The following is a 16734-nucleotide window of genomic DNA, read 5'->3' on the forward strand; positions in this document are numbered from 1 at the left end:
AGGAATGGAGGATGTAGGAAAGGAGACAGGAGCGAATAACGTTTATGGTTCTTTGAGTCTTTGTACCACCCGCTTGTTTCAATAAAACACTGAAATTTACACTTTTAAATATATATTATTAATTCATCAAGAAATTGTTCGAGTCAATAAATAATCATTAAATAATCCAAAAATAGTAGTTTCCCAAAGCTCAAATGACTTAAAATATTTTTTTCTTATCCGAACAACAAAAAAAATAAAAATATATCCAGTTTAAGAGTTTAATTTTGGCATTTTTAACCCAAAGAAAGACAAAAAATTAAGATTGACTGATTATTAAAATGTCAGTTTTTGGCCTCAGCTGTTGTTGTTGTGTTTTCACATTTTGTCAGTAATATTTCAAAGGTTGCAGCTTATTTTTTTTGTTTTTTAATCAGCAGCATGATGATTTTTGAAGGATAAAGAATAAAAAATCATTTGTAGGATTGTCTGTAAACGTCTTCAGCTGCATGCAAAGTTTAACTGATGTATTTTAATCTTTTTTTGCAGATTTTCTGACACTCCTCTCGTGCTCAGGCGGGACAGAGCGTCGGTTTTTGGGGGTAATATCCAAAATATGATGGTGCATATTTTTATTGCATAAACTGTCACTAATATCAGAGCGAGCTCGTTGTGCGAGCGGAGAGTCGTCCGACAGATAATCTCGACTCAGAGGAGCGCCAAAAACAAATCACTCCTCCGTTTAACCCTTTGCTCCCTGAATCATCGTCACTTTTTTTTGTGCTGCCTTCAGGTGCCTCTCAAGTATTTAAACCTTTGAACACTGAGCACATTTGATTTCTTCAAAGGAAAGAAAGGGATAAAAGACAATGAGCATCTCTGTAAGAAATGTTCCAAAAATATTATAAAATTATTTTTTTTAACAAGAAATGACCCAAATATTGGTGAAAAATTGGTAAAAAGTCCAAGAAAATTGCCTGAAAATTAGTGAAAAGAAAATAGATTTTTAAAAAAAACAAAAAAGGAAATGACATTAAAAAGTGCTTCAATAAAATCAGAATAATATTGTCACATAATTTTAAATATGTAATTATGACAATTATCAATGTAGTTTAAATTCAGAAATTTTCCTCAGCTTTTTAAGTTGCTCGTCGCTCATGTTTTTGACAGAAGAAAAAGCCAGTTTGCTCAGGTTTCAAAGGGTTAAAGAAATAAGTGTTTTTATGATTTTACTGAAGGTTTCAGCCATCGCTCCGGTTAGTTTAGAGTTTCTGTGTGCTTCTGTACAATATTGTGTCTGATTACGTCTGAAATCACGCCTCCTCCTGCTGCATGTCGCTGCTTCAGGTGAATTTACATCCACCTGTTTGTACATTTTTTTAAATTGTGCACAAAAAAAACCTGAGTGGAAATGCAAAAAAAAGTTTTCACAGTGAAAAATTTAGCATTTAATTTCAGATTATCAACTGCAGCTGGATCTCAGTGTGACCCTTTAAAACTCCGGCAAATTGACTTGATGTCTAAAAAAAACAAGCGATGAGCAATTTAAGAGAAAATGACCCAAAAAACAGCAAGTAATGAGTAAAAAGTGCAAGAAAATGACCAAAGAAAAACAAAGAAAAAATAAAACAACAAAAAAGCAAATTACCTGAAAAAAAAGATTAAAATAATTCTGTAAAATAATTTCACATATATTTTTTATGATAATCATTCAAATCTCTTAACATTTTCCTCTATCCTTTTTAAAATTAATTTTCCAAATCCACTAATTTTCCTGCAATTCGTGCCATATTTCTTGGCAAGTTTTGCTTTGCCTTTTTTTTTGTGTTTATGAAAGAAATCAAACCAGTTTGCTCAGTTTGAAGGTTTAAACACTTGTGAAAAAGCGTCTGAATGCAGCTCAAGAAAAGTGACAGCGATGAAGATTTCAAAGGTTTCGAGGACGAATCTGTCACGAGGCGGGTTTCCATCACAGATCTGCGTAAAAATTAAGCGATATTTTCTACATGTGGATAAAACTCAGCATGGAGCTGACTGTGTTTCCACTGAGTGATGTCATGTGACTTCTCTGGTGATAACATCCCAGTAACCATGGCGATGGATGTTCAAAACATTAGCAGCTTTTTTTCTATTGCACTAGTCGTCATTATTTCCAATCCAAGGCCACGTAGGCGTGTTATGGAGCCATGATGGAAAGGCGAGCCCCTTATACGTGGGAGCGACCACGTATGAGGGATTTCTGGGAGATGTAGTCCACAATTTCACAGAGGAATTGTGGGTTAAAAACTTATGTGATGCAATAACAGCTCTTGTAGCTCCTGCTGCTCACAGCCACAGCATCATGTTTCCATGGCAGTTTTTTTTTTTAAATAAATAAATAAATCTGGCTTCTTTTAATCATTTAAACACCATCTCACGCGAACTTTTTTGCTATAAATGGGAGTTTTTTCGAAACTGACATGTTATATTCGCCATTTGTGCAGTTTGAGGGTTAAAGGAAACCCGCCTGGTGATCAAAGTGGATTTAACAGTGAAAAGTTTTCTCATTTTCTGGATTCACAGGAATAAAAACGATGAGAAAGAACAAACTCAAAATGAGGCACAAACCGACAAAAACAAAAAGAGTGAGAGACAGTGAGGAGAAGAGTTTTCCCAGAACAAAAATAAAGTTTCTGACCTCGGAGATGCGATGTTTTGCAGCAGGTTTGAGTCTGAACACGGAAACAGGCGTAGGGATGGAGGGAGCCGCGGTGATCCGGGGTTCGGACTTCGCTGGAGGAGATTTCGGTGAAGAGGATGGAGGGAGGAGTTTCCACGAGTCTCCAAACTGTCGGCTTGAAGTCAGACAGGAAGTCAGTGAGTCAGGCACATGAAGAGTTAAACTGCGTCCTAACACACAGCGAGCCAAAAAAAAAAAAAAAAAAACAACTTTTTTTTCTTGATTGTTTTTTGAAATAAATAAATACGACACTTTCTGTTTCATAAGAGCATAAATTAAAAAGTTCTGATAAGGCTTTATTTTACTGGTTCTTTAATTTCCCGACATTTATTTTAATTTGTTTGCAGATGATTTTCCTTGAAAAAAACTTTTAAAATTTAAACTAATTTATTCATCATTAAAATCTTCGTCCTTCGTGTGTTTTTGTTTTTCCTGCAATTAACTGGAGTTAATTGTCTGAAAGTGCTGGCGAGGTTTCGTGGAGAAAAAATAATTTTTTTTTTGTGCTATTGATTTAATATTATATTATATACCAATCAGCCTAAACATTAACCCTTTAACACCTGGACCAACATGTTGTGCTGCATTCAGACGCCTTTCACAAGTATTTAAACTGCTGATGAGAAAATTCATTTGATTTCTTTTAAAAACATAAAAAAGCATAAGAAGCTACGTGAAAGATTAGTTTTTTTTATACATGATCAAAAAAATGAGGACAAATGTCCAAAAAACTATATGTATAATTCTCTAAATTATTTATGAAAAAATAAAAACCTAATTTATTGTTAGCATTTTCTTGGTCATTTTCTTTCTTCTTTGGGGGGGTTATTTTTAGGTAATTTTCTTGTAACTTTGTGCTAATTTCTTGCTGATTTTTGGGCCTTTTTTTGTGCTACTTGTCGTCCTCGTCCTGTGTTTTTGAAAGAAGTTGAGTCAATCTGCTTTAAAAAAATGTGCTTAAATAAAAATAATAAAAAATAAAATAAAATAAAATGCTAAGTATAAATATAATATGAATATTCATATTCAAAAATATTTTCAAATATAGAACAATGACAATAATAAATACAGTTTTTTCCCTCTCTGCTTTAAAAAGATTTTTCCAAATGTACTTATTTCTTTTAATTCGCTTAAAAGTTTTTGCCAAATTGCTTGTTGCCTTTTTTTCCTGTTTTCAAAAGAAAGTTAGTGAATTTTCTCATATTTAAATACTTTTGATGGTGTCTGATTAAACAAGAGAAGAGATGTTGATCCGGGTTTTAAAGGGTTTCCTTCAGCTTTAAATTTGAAGACGATGATTAAAAAGACACTTTTGAGTTTAATGAGTTAATAACGTCTGCAGCAACGTTTTTAACGAGTGAAACAGTTTTTCATCCTGTAAAACAACTTTTTTAGCTCTCAAAGGTAACACAACGTTGTGTTTAACAGCCAAAAACTGATCATTTTTTCCCATGATTCCTCCAGAGCGCTGCAGAACGCTCTCCGTTTCCCTCGCGGCTCGTTTCGATAATAAAAGCTGGTATGATTTTCAGTTAAATATTTTTTGGGGGGAAAAATAAAGAGTTTAAACCTTTATTATCAGTCACAGTGCTCAAAATATTCACAAGAAATAAGTTAAGTGTAATAATTTAAGGTCAGAATGAGGATTTCGGGGTAATGGCGTCGCTGCGTGTTAGGGCGGCGGACTACGGGACCGACAGCTCAGTGGCTCTTTGGCTTCGGGAGGCGGGACGAGCCGGACGGCGCTTTGACCTTTAACCCCGGGGTGCTCTCGGGGTCGTGAGGCACCTTCGTAGTCTTCGTCGTCGTGGATGCAGCTGAGGCGGCGGCGGTCAAACTCGTGAAGAGGTGCAGTTTTGAGGGCTGGGGGGGCAGCAGGGACCTGCCGAAGGTTCGTCTCCTGTCCTTCGTCTCCTTCGTCTCCTTCGTCTCCTTCGTCTCCTTCGTCTCCTCCTCTTTCTTTACTTCCTTTCCTCCCTCCGTCGTGTGGTGCGTGCCGTTGGTTTCCGGGACGCTGTCAGCGGGGTTTTGGGATTGGGCGGAGCCGGGGTTAGCAGGAGGCGGAGCTCGGGTTGGCGGTGGAGCGGGGCGCCGGTGCGTCAGTGGTTCCTGGTCTTCCTGGCTGGAGGGGTGAAGTACCTGTGACTAAAAAAACACAGAAGAAGGTCAAAAACAGCGAGCAGGAGTCAGATTTTCGACACATGAAACCCAAAATTACATTTTACAATCACATTTGTACATCTGGACGTTTAAATCCGTCAACGATCGCCGACCATCATCAGGCCCATAACTCAACTCTGACCAGCAGGAACAAAATATTCTCCTTTAACTGCGAAGAAACTTGAGGTTTTCTTTTTTAAAAATTTAAATAAACGAGATCTCTCCATCTGATGTGTTTTAAAAATCTCCTCAAACTACAGAAGAATCGAAACATTATTCTGCTTTTCTGCTCAGAGGACGATTTTAAACAAACTCTGGACGTTTTTCACTGAGCAGCATCGAGGAGAAATTTATGTTTTGAACATCTGACATAGATTTAGACTGCTTCACACACACACACACACACACACACACACACACACACACACACACACGGAAATCCTGATAACTTTGTTTGAATAAAATAAAATCGGACAAACAAAGAAACAGAGGAACCTCCTTTGTTATATAATTCATCACTTGTTGGTGAAAAAGAGAAAAAAATGTTTTTGAGTGAGTGAAAAAAAGTTTGTACCAGAGATGGTTCTTCATTTCACCCCCGTCGCTCGGGTGTGTGTGTGTGTGTGTGTGTGTGTGTGTGTGTGTGTGTGCGTGTGTGTGTGTGTCTGCTGGACGAACAGAAACACGGAGCTAAAAATAAATCTGCTTCTCGCCTCATAAAAAATAACCAAATTTCTTCTGTTTTCTGTGTCCTGCAGTGAAGTTTGTGTGATTTTAAATCAGTTTATCTGCTCCACTCTGCTTCTGCGCTGTAACTCTCAGCTGTTTTCACCTAAATAAAAACCAGACGAGCAAAGTTTCAGCGCTGGTTTCCAGTTTGGCCGCGAGCCGTCAGCTTTGGGTGCAGCTCTGATTCACATCACAGTTTTGTTTTTTTTTTTAAAAAAAAGGTATTAAACGATTCAGTATCAGTGTTGGTGTCACTTCAAGGGTGCCGGTATTGATACTGGGATCATAATCACCAAAAAGTAGTAGTAGTAAAGTAAAATAAATAAAATAAAAAAGAGAAAAAAAACAATCCCCAAAACTTTTGAAAGAGAATGTGCCTTCCAATGCTATTATCGTAAAAAAAAATCTATATAAAAATCAGAGAAACAGAAATTGCCAAAATTTTTTATAGTTCTCTATAAAACTGTCATTAAAAAAACAGAAGAAAAAAAACACCAAAAATTTCTAAAGAAAACAACAAAAGCTTCAGCACTGGTTGCTGTTCTTTTCATTAAAAAAATCTTCACTTTTCAAAAATGTTTTCGCTTTCCTAAAAATCTTTAATTTCTAAACAATTTCAATTTCCTCACTTTCCACAGATGTCCTCACGTTTTAAAAATGTCCTAACTTTCTAAAAATGTCCTTTCTAAAAACGTCTCTACTTTCCAAAAGCGTCCTCACGTTCCTTCACCATCCTCACTCTGCAAAGATATCTGAAATCTCTGAAAAACCTCATTTTCCAAAAATGTCTCCATCTTCCAAACAAAGCCACTGCTTTCATGAAGCGTCCTCTCATTGTAAAACGTGTCCTCGTGTCTCTGAGCGTCCTCGCAGAGACGTTCAGCGGTTTGTATCCGAGCGTGAGCGATACAGAGGCGTTAAGCTTCTTGTTGCTCTCCTCGCTTTAATCCTGCGGCCGGCTCTCATCTACACTCCGATAATCCGATTTACGGCCAGAATCAGAGGCGAAGTTAGAAAAGCGAGCAGAGAAATCCATCATGTGCAACAATCTGAGCTTATTGATCGAGACAAACTTCATAACTAATCTGCTGTTCGAGTCCGACTCCGCCGCTCGCCGCCGGCTCAAACTCTGTTTCACGGACTTCAGCCTCAATTTATTTATTTATTCCTGCAGACGGACAGTCCTGAATTAATCACGGAGGATTTTCTCTCAACACCTAAATGTTAAAATGTGATGATTATTTCTGGATATGGAACAAAGCTTTCAGCCGAACCAGAGCCGAACAGGCCGGAAGTGCTTTTATTATTGATTACTACATCAATTTCAGGGCTGTTAACTTTTCTTTTAAACTTTTTCTTTTTAAAATCCCTCAGAAAGTCTTTGAGGAGGTGAACTGATACAAAATTAATACAACAAAAAGAAACAGAAATGAAGAAACTACACACAGACACAGCTGCTTTTCTCTCACACAAGAGAGCGAATCCTACAACTGAAGGACGAGGCTGGAAATAAAGGTGTGAAAGGAAGGATATTTTTTTCTATGTTTTCTATAAAAATTGCCCAAAATAAAGACAATCAACAAGAGTAAAGAGAGGAAAAAAATGGCCAAAATGTTTAAAGCTCTCTAAAAAAAGCTTTTTTTTCAAAAAGAAAAAAAAGCCAAAACTTTTAAGACACTTTGCCTTCCAATCCTGTTTTCTTAAAAAAAAGGCCTTGAATTTTTAAAAAAGTTTTCCATGAAACTGCCAAAGATAAAAAGAAAGAGAAACATTGCCAACATTTTTTAAGTTATCAATAAAAAATGAAAATGAAAGAAAAACGTTTAAACATGCCTTCCAAAACCCTTCCAAAAAAACCTTCACCTTTTTAAAAAGAAGAAAAAAATGCCAAAATTCTTCAAAGAAATCATGCCCTACAATCCCATCGTCACAAAAAAAAAAAAGAAAATGTGAAATTGAAAGTTTTCTATGGAAACTGCCAAATATTGAAAAAAATGAGAGAGAGAAAATTTTTTAAATGTCTCGACAACAACAGACATTTTTACAGAAAACACGACTTCCAAACCCTTCAGCCTGCGAACAAACAAAGGGCTCGACTGGTGTCAGCGTCACTTCACGGCTGCTGGTATTGATACTGGGATGATATTTTAAACAGCACCCACAGTAAACAGTTACTGGTGGTACTGGTGTTCCTGGTGGTACTGGTGGTACTGGTGTTTCTGGTGGTACTGGTGGTACTGGTGTTCCTGGTGGTACTGGTGGTACTGGTGTTCCTGGTGGTACTGGTGTTACTGGTGTTCCTGGTGGTACTGGTGTTCCTGGTGGTACTGGTGTTCCTGGTGGTACTGGTGGTACTGGTGTTCCTGGTGGTACTGGTGGTACTGGTGTTACTGGTGGTACTGGTGTTACTGGTGTTCCTGGTGGTACTGGTGTTACTGGTGTTACTGGTGTTCCTGGTGGTACTGGTGTTACTGGTGTTCCTGGTGGTACTGGTGTTACTGGTGTTACTGGTGTTCCTGGTGGTACTGGTGTTACTGGTGTTCCTGGTGTTACTGGTGTTACTGGTGTTCCTGGTGGTACTGGTGTTCCTGGTGGTACTGGTGTTACTGGTGTTCCTGGTGGTACTGGTGTTACTGGTGTTACTGGTGGTACTGGTGGTACTGGTGTTACTGGTGGTACTGGTGGTAGTGGTGAGGAAGAAGAGACATCGGGCTGCAGACACAAACTCTGCGTCTGAGTCTGGACATTAATATCTGTTGATATAACGTGATGCAGAAACTGAAGCACAGCGTGTGTTTGTGACGCAGGATCAGAACACGTGTTCTGTGTTCTGCATCATGTAAACGTGTAAACGTGTAAATGTGTAAACATGTAAACGTGTAAACATGTAAACATGTAAACATGTAAACGTGTAAACGTGTAAACATGTAAACGTGTAAATGTGTGTCGGTTCTCTGCAGAACACAAAGCTTCAGATAAACCGACAGGACAGAAATATTCTCTGGTGAACACTGACACCTGCTGGAGTCTGCCGGCGCTGCAGCCTGTCTGTCTCCTGCAGGGACACTTTAAGACATCTAATGTCTTAAAGTGTCCAACACGCATAAATAATGCATGACGAGACGGACGGATTAAAGACAGAAGGGCGGAGAGACGGAGGACAAGAGGAGGAGGAAAAAGAGGGAGGAAGAGGTGACGATGAAGGACAGAAAAGACAGAGAGGAGGAAGAAGACGAGGAAGAAGTGTGTCCTCGACCACATGCAGGTGTTCTCAAGGAGGATTCACCTGTGTGTGTGTGTGTGTGTGTGTGTGTGTGTGTGTGTGTGTGTGTGAGTGTTTGAGTGTGTGTGTGTGTAGATAGAAAGAGAGAGAGAGAATCACTTGACTACCAAATATTTCTGCTTCCCGACAACAACTTATAGGACGTCCCCACAGTCTCTCTCTCTCTCTCTCTCTCTCACACACACACACACACACACACACACACACACACTTTTTTTTGGCATACAAACTGCTGATGCGTCCAAACTCTCCCTCTCTCTCTGCTGTCCTCTGATTGGCCCCCCAGAGGCTCGTTAGATGAATAATATCGCTTCACTCTGCATCATCAATTAGCTCAATTATTAAAGTTATGACAATAATTAATGAATTTACATGAGGTTGTAGTTTTCGGCTGCGGGCAGCGAGCTGCTGGGAGAGTACTCAGTTACTCTGCATTAGTGCGACAATGAAACAATTAGAGATTTATTATTGTCTTTATGTGTGAATTTACACATTTTCACCCACAACTCTCAAAACTTTTCCAAGTTTTTTTCAAACGTATCGAATTCAAACTCTTTCCAAACCGAATTTCTGCATCCCACATTATGTGTTCAATGACCGCCAGAAATTTCAAAATTCAACGATAATTTCTGGGTTTTTTTACAGTTTCCATTGAAACCCATTCAAACTGACATTTTTGATCCCACAGCCATCAGAGCAGAAAAACAGGACTTGTATTATTTCTGGGTGTCATTCTGGGCTTTTGACTCTGAATTTGTCATTTTGACTATTTTCCACTAATGAGAGCGGAGCGGACATTCAGAGACACCAGCGTAGACATCGGCGGAGACATCAGCGGAGACATCGGCGGAGACATCAGCGGAGACATCGGCGGAGACATCAGCGGAGACATCGGCGGAGACACCAGTGGAGACATTGGCGGAGACACCAGTGGAGACATCGGCGGAGAGACCAGCGGAGACACCAGTGGAGACATTGGCGGAGACACCGGCGGAGACACCAGTGGAGACATCGGCAGAGACATCGGCGGAGAATGAGAGCGAGCGGACATGGCTGGAATGCGTTCTATCGTAACTCTGTCGACTACATCTCATATTTCAATCGCGGAAAAGTTATATTGTGATTGATATCGTTAGAGTTTATCGCCCAGCCCTGCTCATATGTATCTCATGTTGCAGATAAATGCGACAGACCTAAAGTTGTTGGTGATGTTTTCTGAGGTGAGCATTAATGACTCACAGTATCTGTGATAATATGTTCTGGATTAATGAGTCAGATCTGCTCACGTTAAATAGACTAAAATCAGGTATTTAAATTCTGATCAGCTGAGAAACACAAAGTGAAGCTGTGAAGCTGTTTTGAACTTTTCTCTCGGAGGGTTTGTTTGGGGTTTTGGCATGTCAGGGTTCTCTAATTTGTTATTTAGTTTCTGGGTTGAGGTGATATTTTTGGCTTATTTTAGGGCTTTATGAAGGTCTTTAAGGTTTGTTCAGTTTGTTTTTGACATTTTGCTGAGTAAGGTGAGTCTGTCGTACATTTTTGAGAAATATTTAGGAGGCAGCAGGTTAAAGGGGAAATGCTGCGTCTGGAATTCATTAATGCTGAAAAACAGCTGCAAGGTGAGAAACACAAACATCACAGGGGAGAAAAATGTTCCCCGAATTACAGAGTTACAAACTGAACGTCAGTCAAAGACACCGCTGACGTGAACCTCGACAGGGAGCTTTATGTCCGAAGTCTTCTGGTGCTAATTTTCCCTGTAAAAGCTTTAATGTCACGAACAGCCGACCTTTTCATCCTAAAGCACTTCTGTCATTCTACAGGTTTTTTAAATTATTTTTTTAAAGAAAACATACTTCGAATAAACTGCACAAAGGAATGAAAAAGTGAAGTATTTCCATCTATTTAGAGACTTTTTTTGTTTGTTATAACACATTTTTGTCATGATGAGCTGCTGTATGTTTTTAAATCAATCAATAAATAATACAAGTCCTGTTTTTCTGCTCTGATGGCTGTGGGATCAAAAATGTCAGTTTGAATGGGTTTCAATGGAGTATTTTTTCACCTGAACAGTCTGAATGTAACTATTTAGTTTCCACAGTGTATTTTAGACTTATTGTAGGAGCTGAGCTGCAAATTCACTGATTACACTCAAATACACAATCTGGACTACATTTAGGACACATGCATCAACACACACACAGTTATCACAACAGGAAGGATGGAAAGTAAAATGAAACAGTCTCTGAGGGTTAAAGAGATGGATCTATGATTTTTGACGGGTTCCTTAAACTCTAAAACTTCAAATATCGGTCTAAGTTTGTAAGCTGCAGCTTTAAAATCGTATTTTCCAAATCCCGTCTACAAACTTTTCCACGTGACCTCATGTAGGTTTCTGCAGGGCGACGTCCACACAAGCCGTGACCGAACAGCAGGTCCAGTTAAACCAGTTAAACCAGCTGAATCAGTTAAACCAGTTAAACCAGCTGAACCAGTTAAACCAGTTGAACCATCACCGGCTGCAGACTGCGTGCACCTTCATAGACTTTAACCATCTATTTCTACGTCCTCACGTCACTGCTGAGTTTTACGCGTCTCGTGGAGCTCAGAGTTCACCGAGCTCCGTACGTTAACGAACTAACAAAACTGCGGACATGATTTCCTGAGAGACGCGGCGGCTTCGCTCCATCACGGCGAGGAGATGGAGGGCGTCCTGAGTGATCTCATCTCGAGCGCTTCGAGCGACTGAACAAGCCGGAGTGAAGTGCACCTCATCTAATACAAAATTTAAGAGCCATTTAGAAAGATAATTTTAGCCGGGCGCTGCCTCCTTACGAGCCTCGGGACTCTGCTTTACGGAGCTCATCTCACTGTGAAGGAGAAGGTGTGACCCGGCCTCCGGGGAGCAATGAATCATGGGTAAAACAGCCTGCAGAGCCGGTCTGAGGGGAACAAGTTACTTATGAATATCAGTACTTTTTTATATTGTGGAGTTTTATCTGCATCACAGCCTCTGAGAGTCCCATTAATCTGATTTATTGGCTCAGTAGTTCAGTTTATTTTACATTAAGAGGAGAAATCACACAAAACTACAAAAGTGTGACACAGTAACGTTCACTGTCGTGCAAAAATGATGAAATATTGTTTTTTTTCATGATTTTTGAGGACATACCATACTATGACGTTTCTCCATGATTTTGGAAGAAAAACTTTTTTTTGTGATTTTTTTTATAATTTGACATTTTTGTCGTGACTTTAGAAAACAAATTATAATATAACATTTTCTTCCTGAATTTTGACGACATGCTATACTGTGGGACCGCACCAAAACCAGAAATATTAATTTAGGCGCACAAGAGTTAAGGTTTACAAGAACCAAAGCATGAAGTGATCTGCAGTAACCGGTTTTCACTCTTTGTTTTTAAGTCTATATATATATTTATAAATATATATATATAATTTGCAAAATGCTATTAATATCTGAAGCGAGCGGAGAGCTGTTAGTTTGTTTCCAGCTTACAGAGAATAAATCCGGTTTAACTGTGCTAACAGTCTACTTCAATGAGCGTTAGTATCAGTCGTGTAGCAGGTTCGTGTATTTGTATCTGCAGAGCTCCGATCGCGATTATTTACTCAGATTTTGCAATCGCGGAGCAGCAGAGCGAACTTTAAACCCCAAAGACACCGATGAGTCTCAGCATGTGAAAACAGGACAATTAGACTCAATTCATCAACTAAATAAGCTTTTCTATCCACAGAGCAGCTTCCTCTCCTCAACGTCACCCTCTCTCCACTCACATTGCTGCCTGACAAACACGCCAGGGAATTTAAAAATCTGACCGTCAGGGAAAATAAAGGTGAACACAGTGGAGAAAAGCAGCTATCGAAGAGTTAAAAGGAGAGTATTTCCTAAATCAGCTCCTCTGCTCACCGCAGGAGATCAACTCATGAATAAACAACACAACGATGCCAATGACTCAACACAACACACGAAAATCACCTCAAAACTGGCCGAAAAAAAAAAAAAATCCAAACAACAAAACAATGAGAAAGTAAAACAAAAAATACAAAGCAAGAAAAAAAGCTTAAAAACCAAAATCATTTTGTAAAATAATTTTAAATGTATAATTATGAATATAGTTCACTGGACATTTCTTCCTAGCTTTTTTAAAAATAGTCTTCGACATCTACTAATCTTTTTTTGGGACTTGTTTGTTTACTCTTTAGTCTTTATTATAGTTTATTTTGTGTTTTTCATTAAAGCACTCGGTGCACGTCATTTCTTTGCTGTGAAGCATGTTGGGCTGCATTTCTTGTATGAAAGGTGCTGTACAAATAAAGTTTATTATTATTATTATTGTTATTACTTGAGATCTAAGCAGCTAACTCTTATTTTATTCTTATCGTCTTTTATTGCATTTATTTTTATATTTTCTAAAAACTTCTAAAAACGTGTTTTATTCTTGTTGAGCTTTTGTAAACGCATTTTGTTCTGACTGTTTTTGTCCTGCACCTTTCTGTTTGGCATGATTGTTGATTTTTATTATTCCCTGAGTTCCTGCTTTTGTTTTGTCCGTCAAAGCACTGTGTAAACAAGCGTCTTTAAAGGTGCTATTTAAATAAAGTTATTATTGTGATATTATTATTTCCAGCAGGTAGCTGACAGCCTGGTTTAATACATCTTCAGAGCTGCATGGTAACCCGAGCGAGCCTCTAACAGAGACTGGCCTTTATTTGTCAAAACATGTCGACTGGGCTTTATTTTGAAGTTTTACGGCTTCTTGGCTCCACAAAAAGATGCACTCAACCTAAAATATTTCACTACAAAGACAACAGCTGCATGTCCTTTGTGTGATGGGACTGATGGGACAAAGAGGGATGAGGAGGTGGAGGAGGAAGATAAAAAAGTTTCACCGTACCACGCTGTGTCACTGAAGTAAAGCACTAAGTTTTCCACTCCTGGCCGCGGCAGAGGGGAGGAGGCAGAGACACACAGAGGACAGAGGGAGGACGGTTAGAGGAGAAACAACACACACATTTCCCAACTGTTTCAAGCAGAGACATGATTTCTCAGACGCACTGAAGGCCACGATCCGCATGTCCTCAGCGTGAGACGGACAGACAGCGTGGACGTGAGGAGGAGGACAGAGAGGATGGAGGAGTAACTGTGGTGGAAGTAAATACGGCGGATCGGAGACGTGATTAATGAACGCGTTTAATGACGAGCAGCTCGGAGTGAAGTGACCAGCAGATTAAATTCATGTCTGAACTCGGTTTGGCCCCTCGAGTCCCTCCACTAATGTTCGCTCCCATGAATAAGTTAAAACGACCTTCAGTGTCACACGGAAACTTTTAATTTGGAGAGCTGGATTCAGAGCAGTCGCGCCTCAGCTGAACATCATTTTGAGTGAAATATTCGAGTCACTTCATGCCGGCGGAGCCTCCATTAAAAACATCTCAGACCTCTGACCCCTCACCAGTTTACTTCTGGTAACCTCAGGGTTAAATTAAAGTCCCAAAAACTGAAGGCGACGGTGTGCCAATTTCTCTCCTTTTGGTATTATGTTTTTTTTTTTTTATTAAAAACTGAATGTTAATTAATTTTTTTTCAAATAATCGAATTAAAATACTTCTCTGTGCAGGCTGTGAAACTGTCTTTCATGCAATCATCGCACACCTGTGCTCCACAAAAATAATTTCAGAATACAAAGTCTGAGCTGGACTGATAACACGTGTGGTGTCCAAAATATGGAGAGCATCTGGAGCCAAGGTTTAAAAAGGTTTTATCCCGAGGAATTTGTCAGAGTGGAAGAAAACTGAAGCACGAAACAAAATAACTAGGCTGCCTTTTACTTTTTTTTTTTTTTTTGCAATTTGCAGGACATTTCACGCCAACATGCAAATTTTTAATGTTTCTGAAAAAAATTAACCATTTTAATTAAATACTATCTATAGAGCGTTTGATTATGGCCTATTGTCTGTTTGAACATCTGCTGGTCACTTAGTGTTATATATATAAACATACACACACACATATATATCACTTTTTAGGTCATTCCCTTTTCTTTTTTTTACTATTACTATTCTCTACTATCGTGCTAATATTTGGGTCATGCCTCGTTAAGTTGCTGATTGCTGTCGTTCAATGTTTTTGAAATAAATCGAGCAAATTTTCTCAGGTTTCATCAACATAAAAAGTGCTATGTCTGAGATCTAAAGCGAGGATGTCTGGATGCTGTGTGGCCTTGGTGAAGATGATGAGGATGAAGAGGAGGAGGACAGAGATGAAGACAGGAGTAAGCAGGGTGGACTGGTTAACAGGGTCATGATGGTTTTTGGGAGGGTTAATATGTGACTCACTTTTTCTAGCGAGGTGTGAGGGGATGCTGGGCTTCGGCCTCCCCCTGAAAGGCCTGGAGCGCTGATACTGCCAGGGTGGAGAGAGGAAAGGGACAGGAGGAAAAGCCTAAGGAGAGACACAGGGACGGACACAGAGGACGCTGATTCATAAAGAAAAGAAAGAGGAAATAAAAAGGGGACGAGGAGGATTTCAGATTCTGACTTTTGGCTTCTTGAAGGTAAAAACAGGCGAGAGCTTTTGTAAGAGCTAAAAAAACACACAACATAACAGCGCTGACAATATTCAGAGCAGCAGAAACCTCGTCAGGTACAAACAACCGTGCACAACTTCCAAAAAAAACCCTTCTCTCAGGTGACCTCAGCAAACTTTACGCTCTGTAAAAAGCTCACGACAGCAAACAAACTTGTCGGAGCGTTTTAACAGCAGACGAATTGGAAGATGATGAACAGCTCATCATTAGAGCGTAAATTCTGCAAGTCACTAATCCAGTGAGCTCCACGCCGAGAGAGAAACCAAAGATGACTGAACCGACCACCAGGGGGCAGGATATCAGCTGTCTGTGCATGGAAAAGCAGATTTCAAACTGATGCCAAAAGTTCACTCATCAAGACTGAACTCTGAGAATCTGCAGACTTCACGAAGGCAGCAGAGAAATGTTTGAAGATTGATTTGCTCCATAAGTGAAAAGCTGATGTTTAAAGATGCCATTTTCCCACAGACTGCAACAGTTTACATTCAAAATGCTGCCAAAAATTCAGTTTTTCAGATAAAATTTCTGAAATGTAACACAATTAATCTACCATGATAGCAAAATTTTGTCATTTTTTATGAACCTTGAGAATTTATTCAGCAAGACTTTGCAAGTATGTTTATGCAGCGTTTACAGTCAAACATTTCGCTTTTTTTGTTTCTTTAGATTATTTTTTGGGGCTTTTCATGGCTTTAATTGATAGGACACATAATGTGTGAAAGGGGGGAAGAGAGAAGGGGAGGCATGCAGCAAGGGGTCGAGGCTAGAATCAAACCCACGGCCGCCGCAGTGAGGATACAGCCTCTGTACATGGGGGTCCCACTCAAACCACTGAACCACCAGGCGCCCCCTGTTTTTATATATCAGAAACGGTTTCTGCAGGACAGTCTGAAGACATAATAATAATAATAATAATAATAATAATAATAACACTGAGAAAAACATAAGCAAACTAAAAATAGTTAGATGTGAACTGTTAATAAATGAATATGCTCGCTGGTTCCTTCCTGATTTTAAGGGGTTTCAAGAATTAATACGAAATATCCATAAATATGTTTTAGTCAGGGGATGTCAGGTTACTCTGATGAATGATGTTGGGAAATGCTGCTTTGGTGGAAGATTAAAAAGGTCTACAGGCTACGATAAAAGCGACAGGCAGGATGAATATAAATAAACCGAAGAATTAATTACAGAACACACAAAACGAAAAAGCTGTTAAGGAGGTAAGTGGGTTTTTGTTTTAAGGATGTTGT

At 39.2% G+C, this 16734-nt stretch overlaps 1 protein-coding gene across 3 annotated transcripts in view; it reads right to left on the reverse strand.

Moving 5' to 3' along the window:
- Positions 1 to 3861: 3861 nt before the first annotated feature.
- The window catches only part of LOC121959375 (serine-rich coiled-coil domain-containing protein 2-like), a 49768-nt gene continuing 36895 nt past the window's right edge, over positions 3862 to 16734 (reverse strand). Inside the window, exons 14-16 of one of the 3 annotated variants that reach the window (XM_042508654.1) lie at positions 15231 to 15336; positions 13790 to 13829; positions 4712 to 4843 (exon numbers count right to left, since the gene is read on the reverse strand). In XM_042508654.1, the coding sequence (XP_042364588.1) occupies positions 4798 to 4843; positions 13790 to 13829; positions 15231 to 15336 (192 nt within the window). In that variant the 3' untranslated portion in view covers positions 4712 to 4797. Of the gene's footprint in view, positions 4844 to 13789; positions 13830 to 15230; positions 15337 to 16734 lie in introns of all 3 variants that reach the window. The other 2 variants (XM_042508653.1, XM_042508652.1) reach the window with 2 other exon arrangements.

Source organism: Plectropomus leopardus, chromosome 19, assembly GCF_008729295.1.
Source record: "Plectropomus leopardus isolate mb chromosome 19, YSFRI_Pleo_2.0, whole genome shotgun sequence".
Classification (NCBI taxonomy): Eukaryota; Metazoa; Chordata; class Actinopteri; order Perciformes; family Serranidae; genus Plectropomus; species Plectropomus leopardus.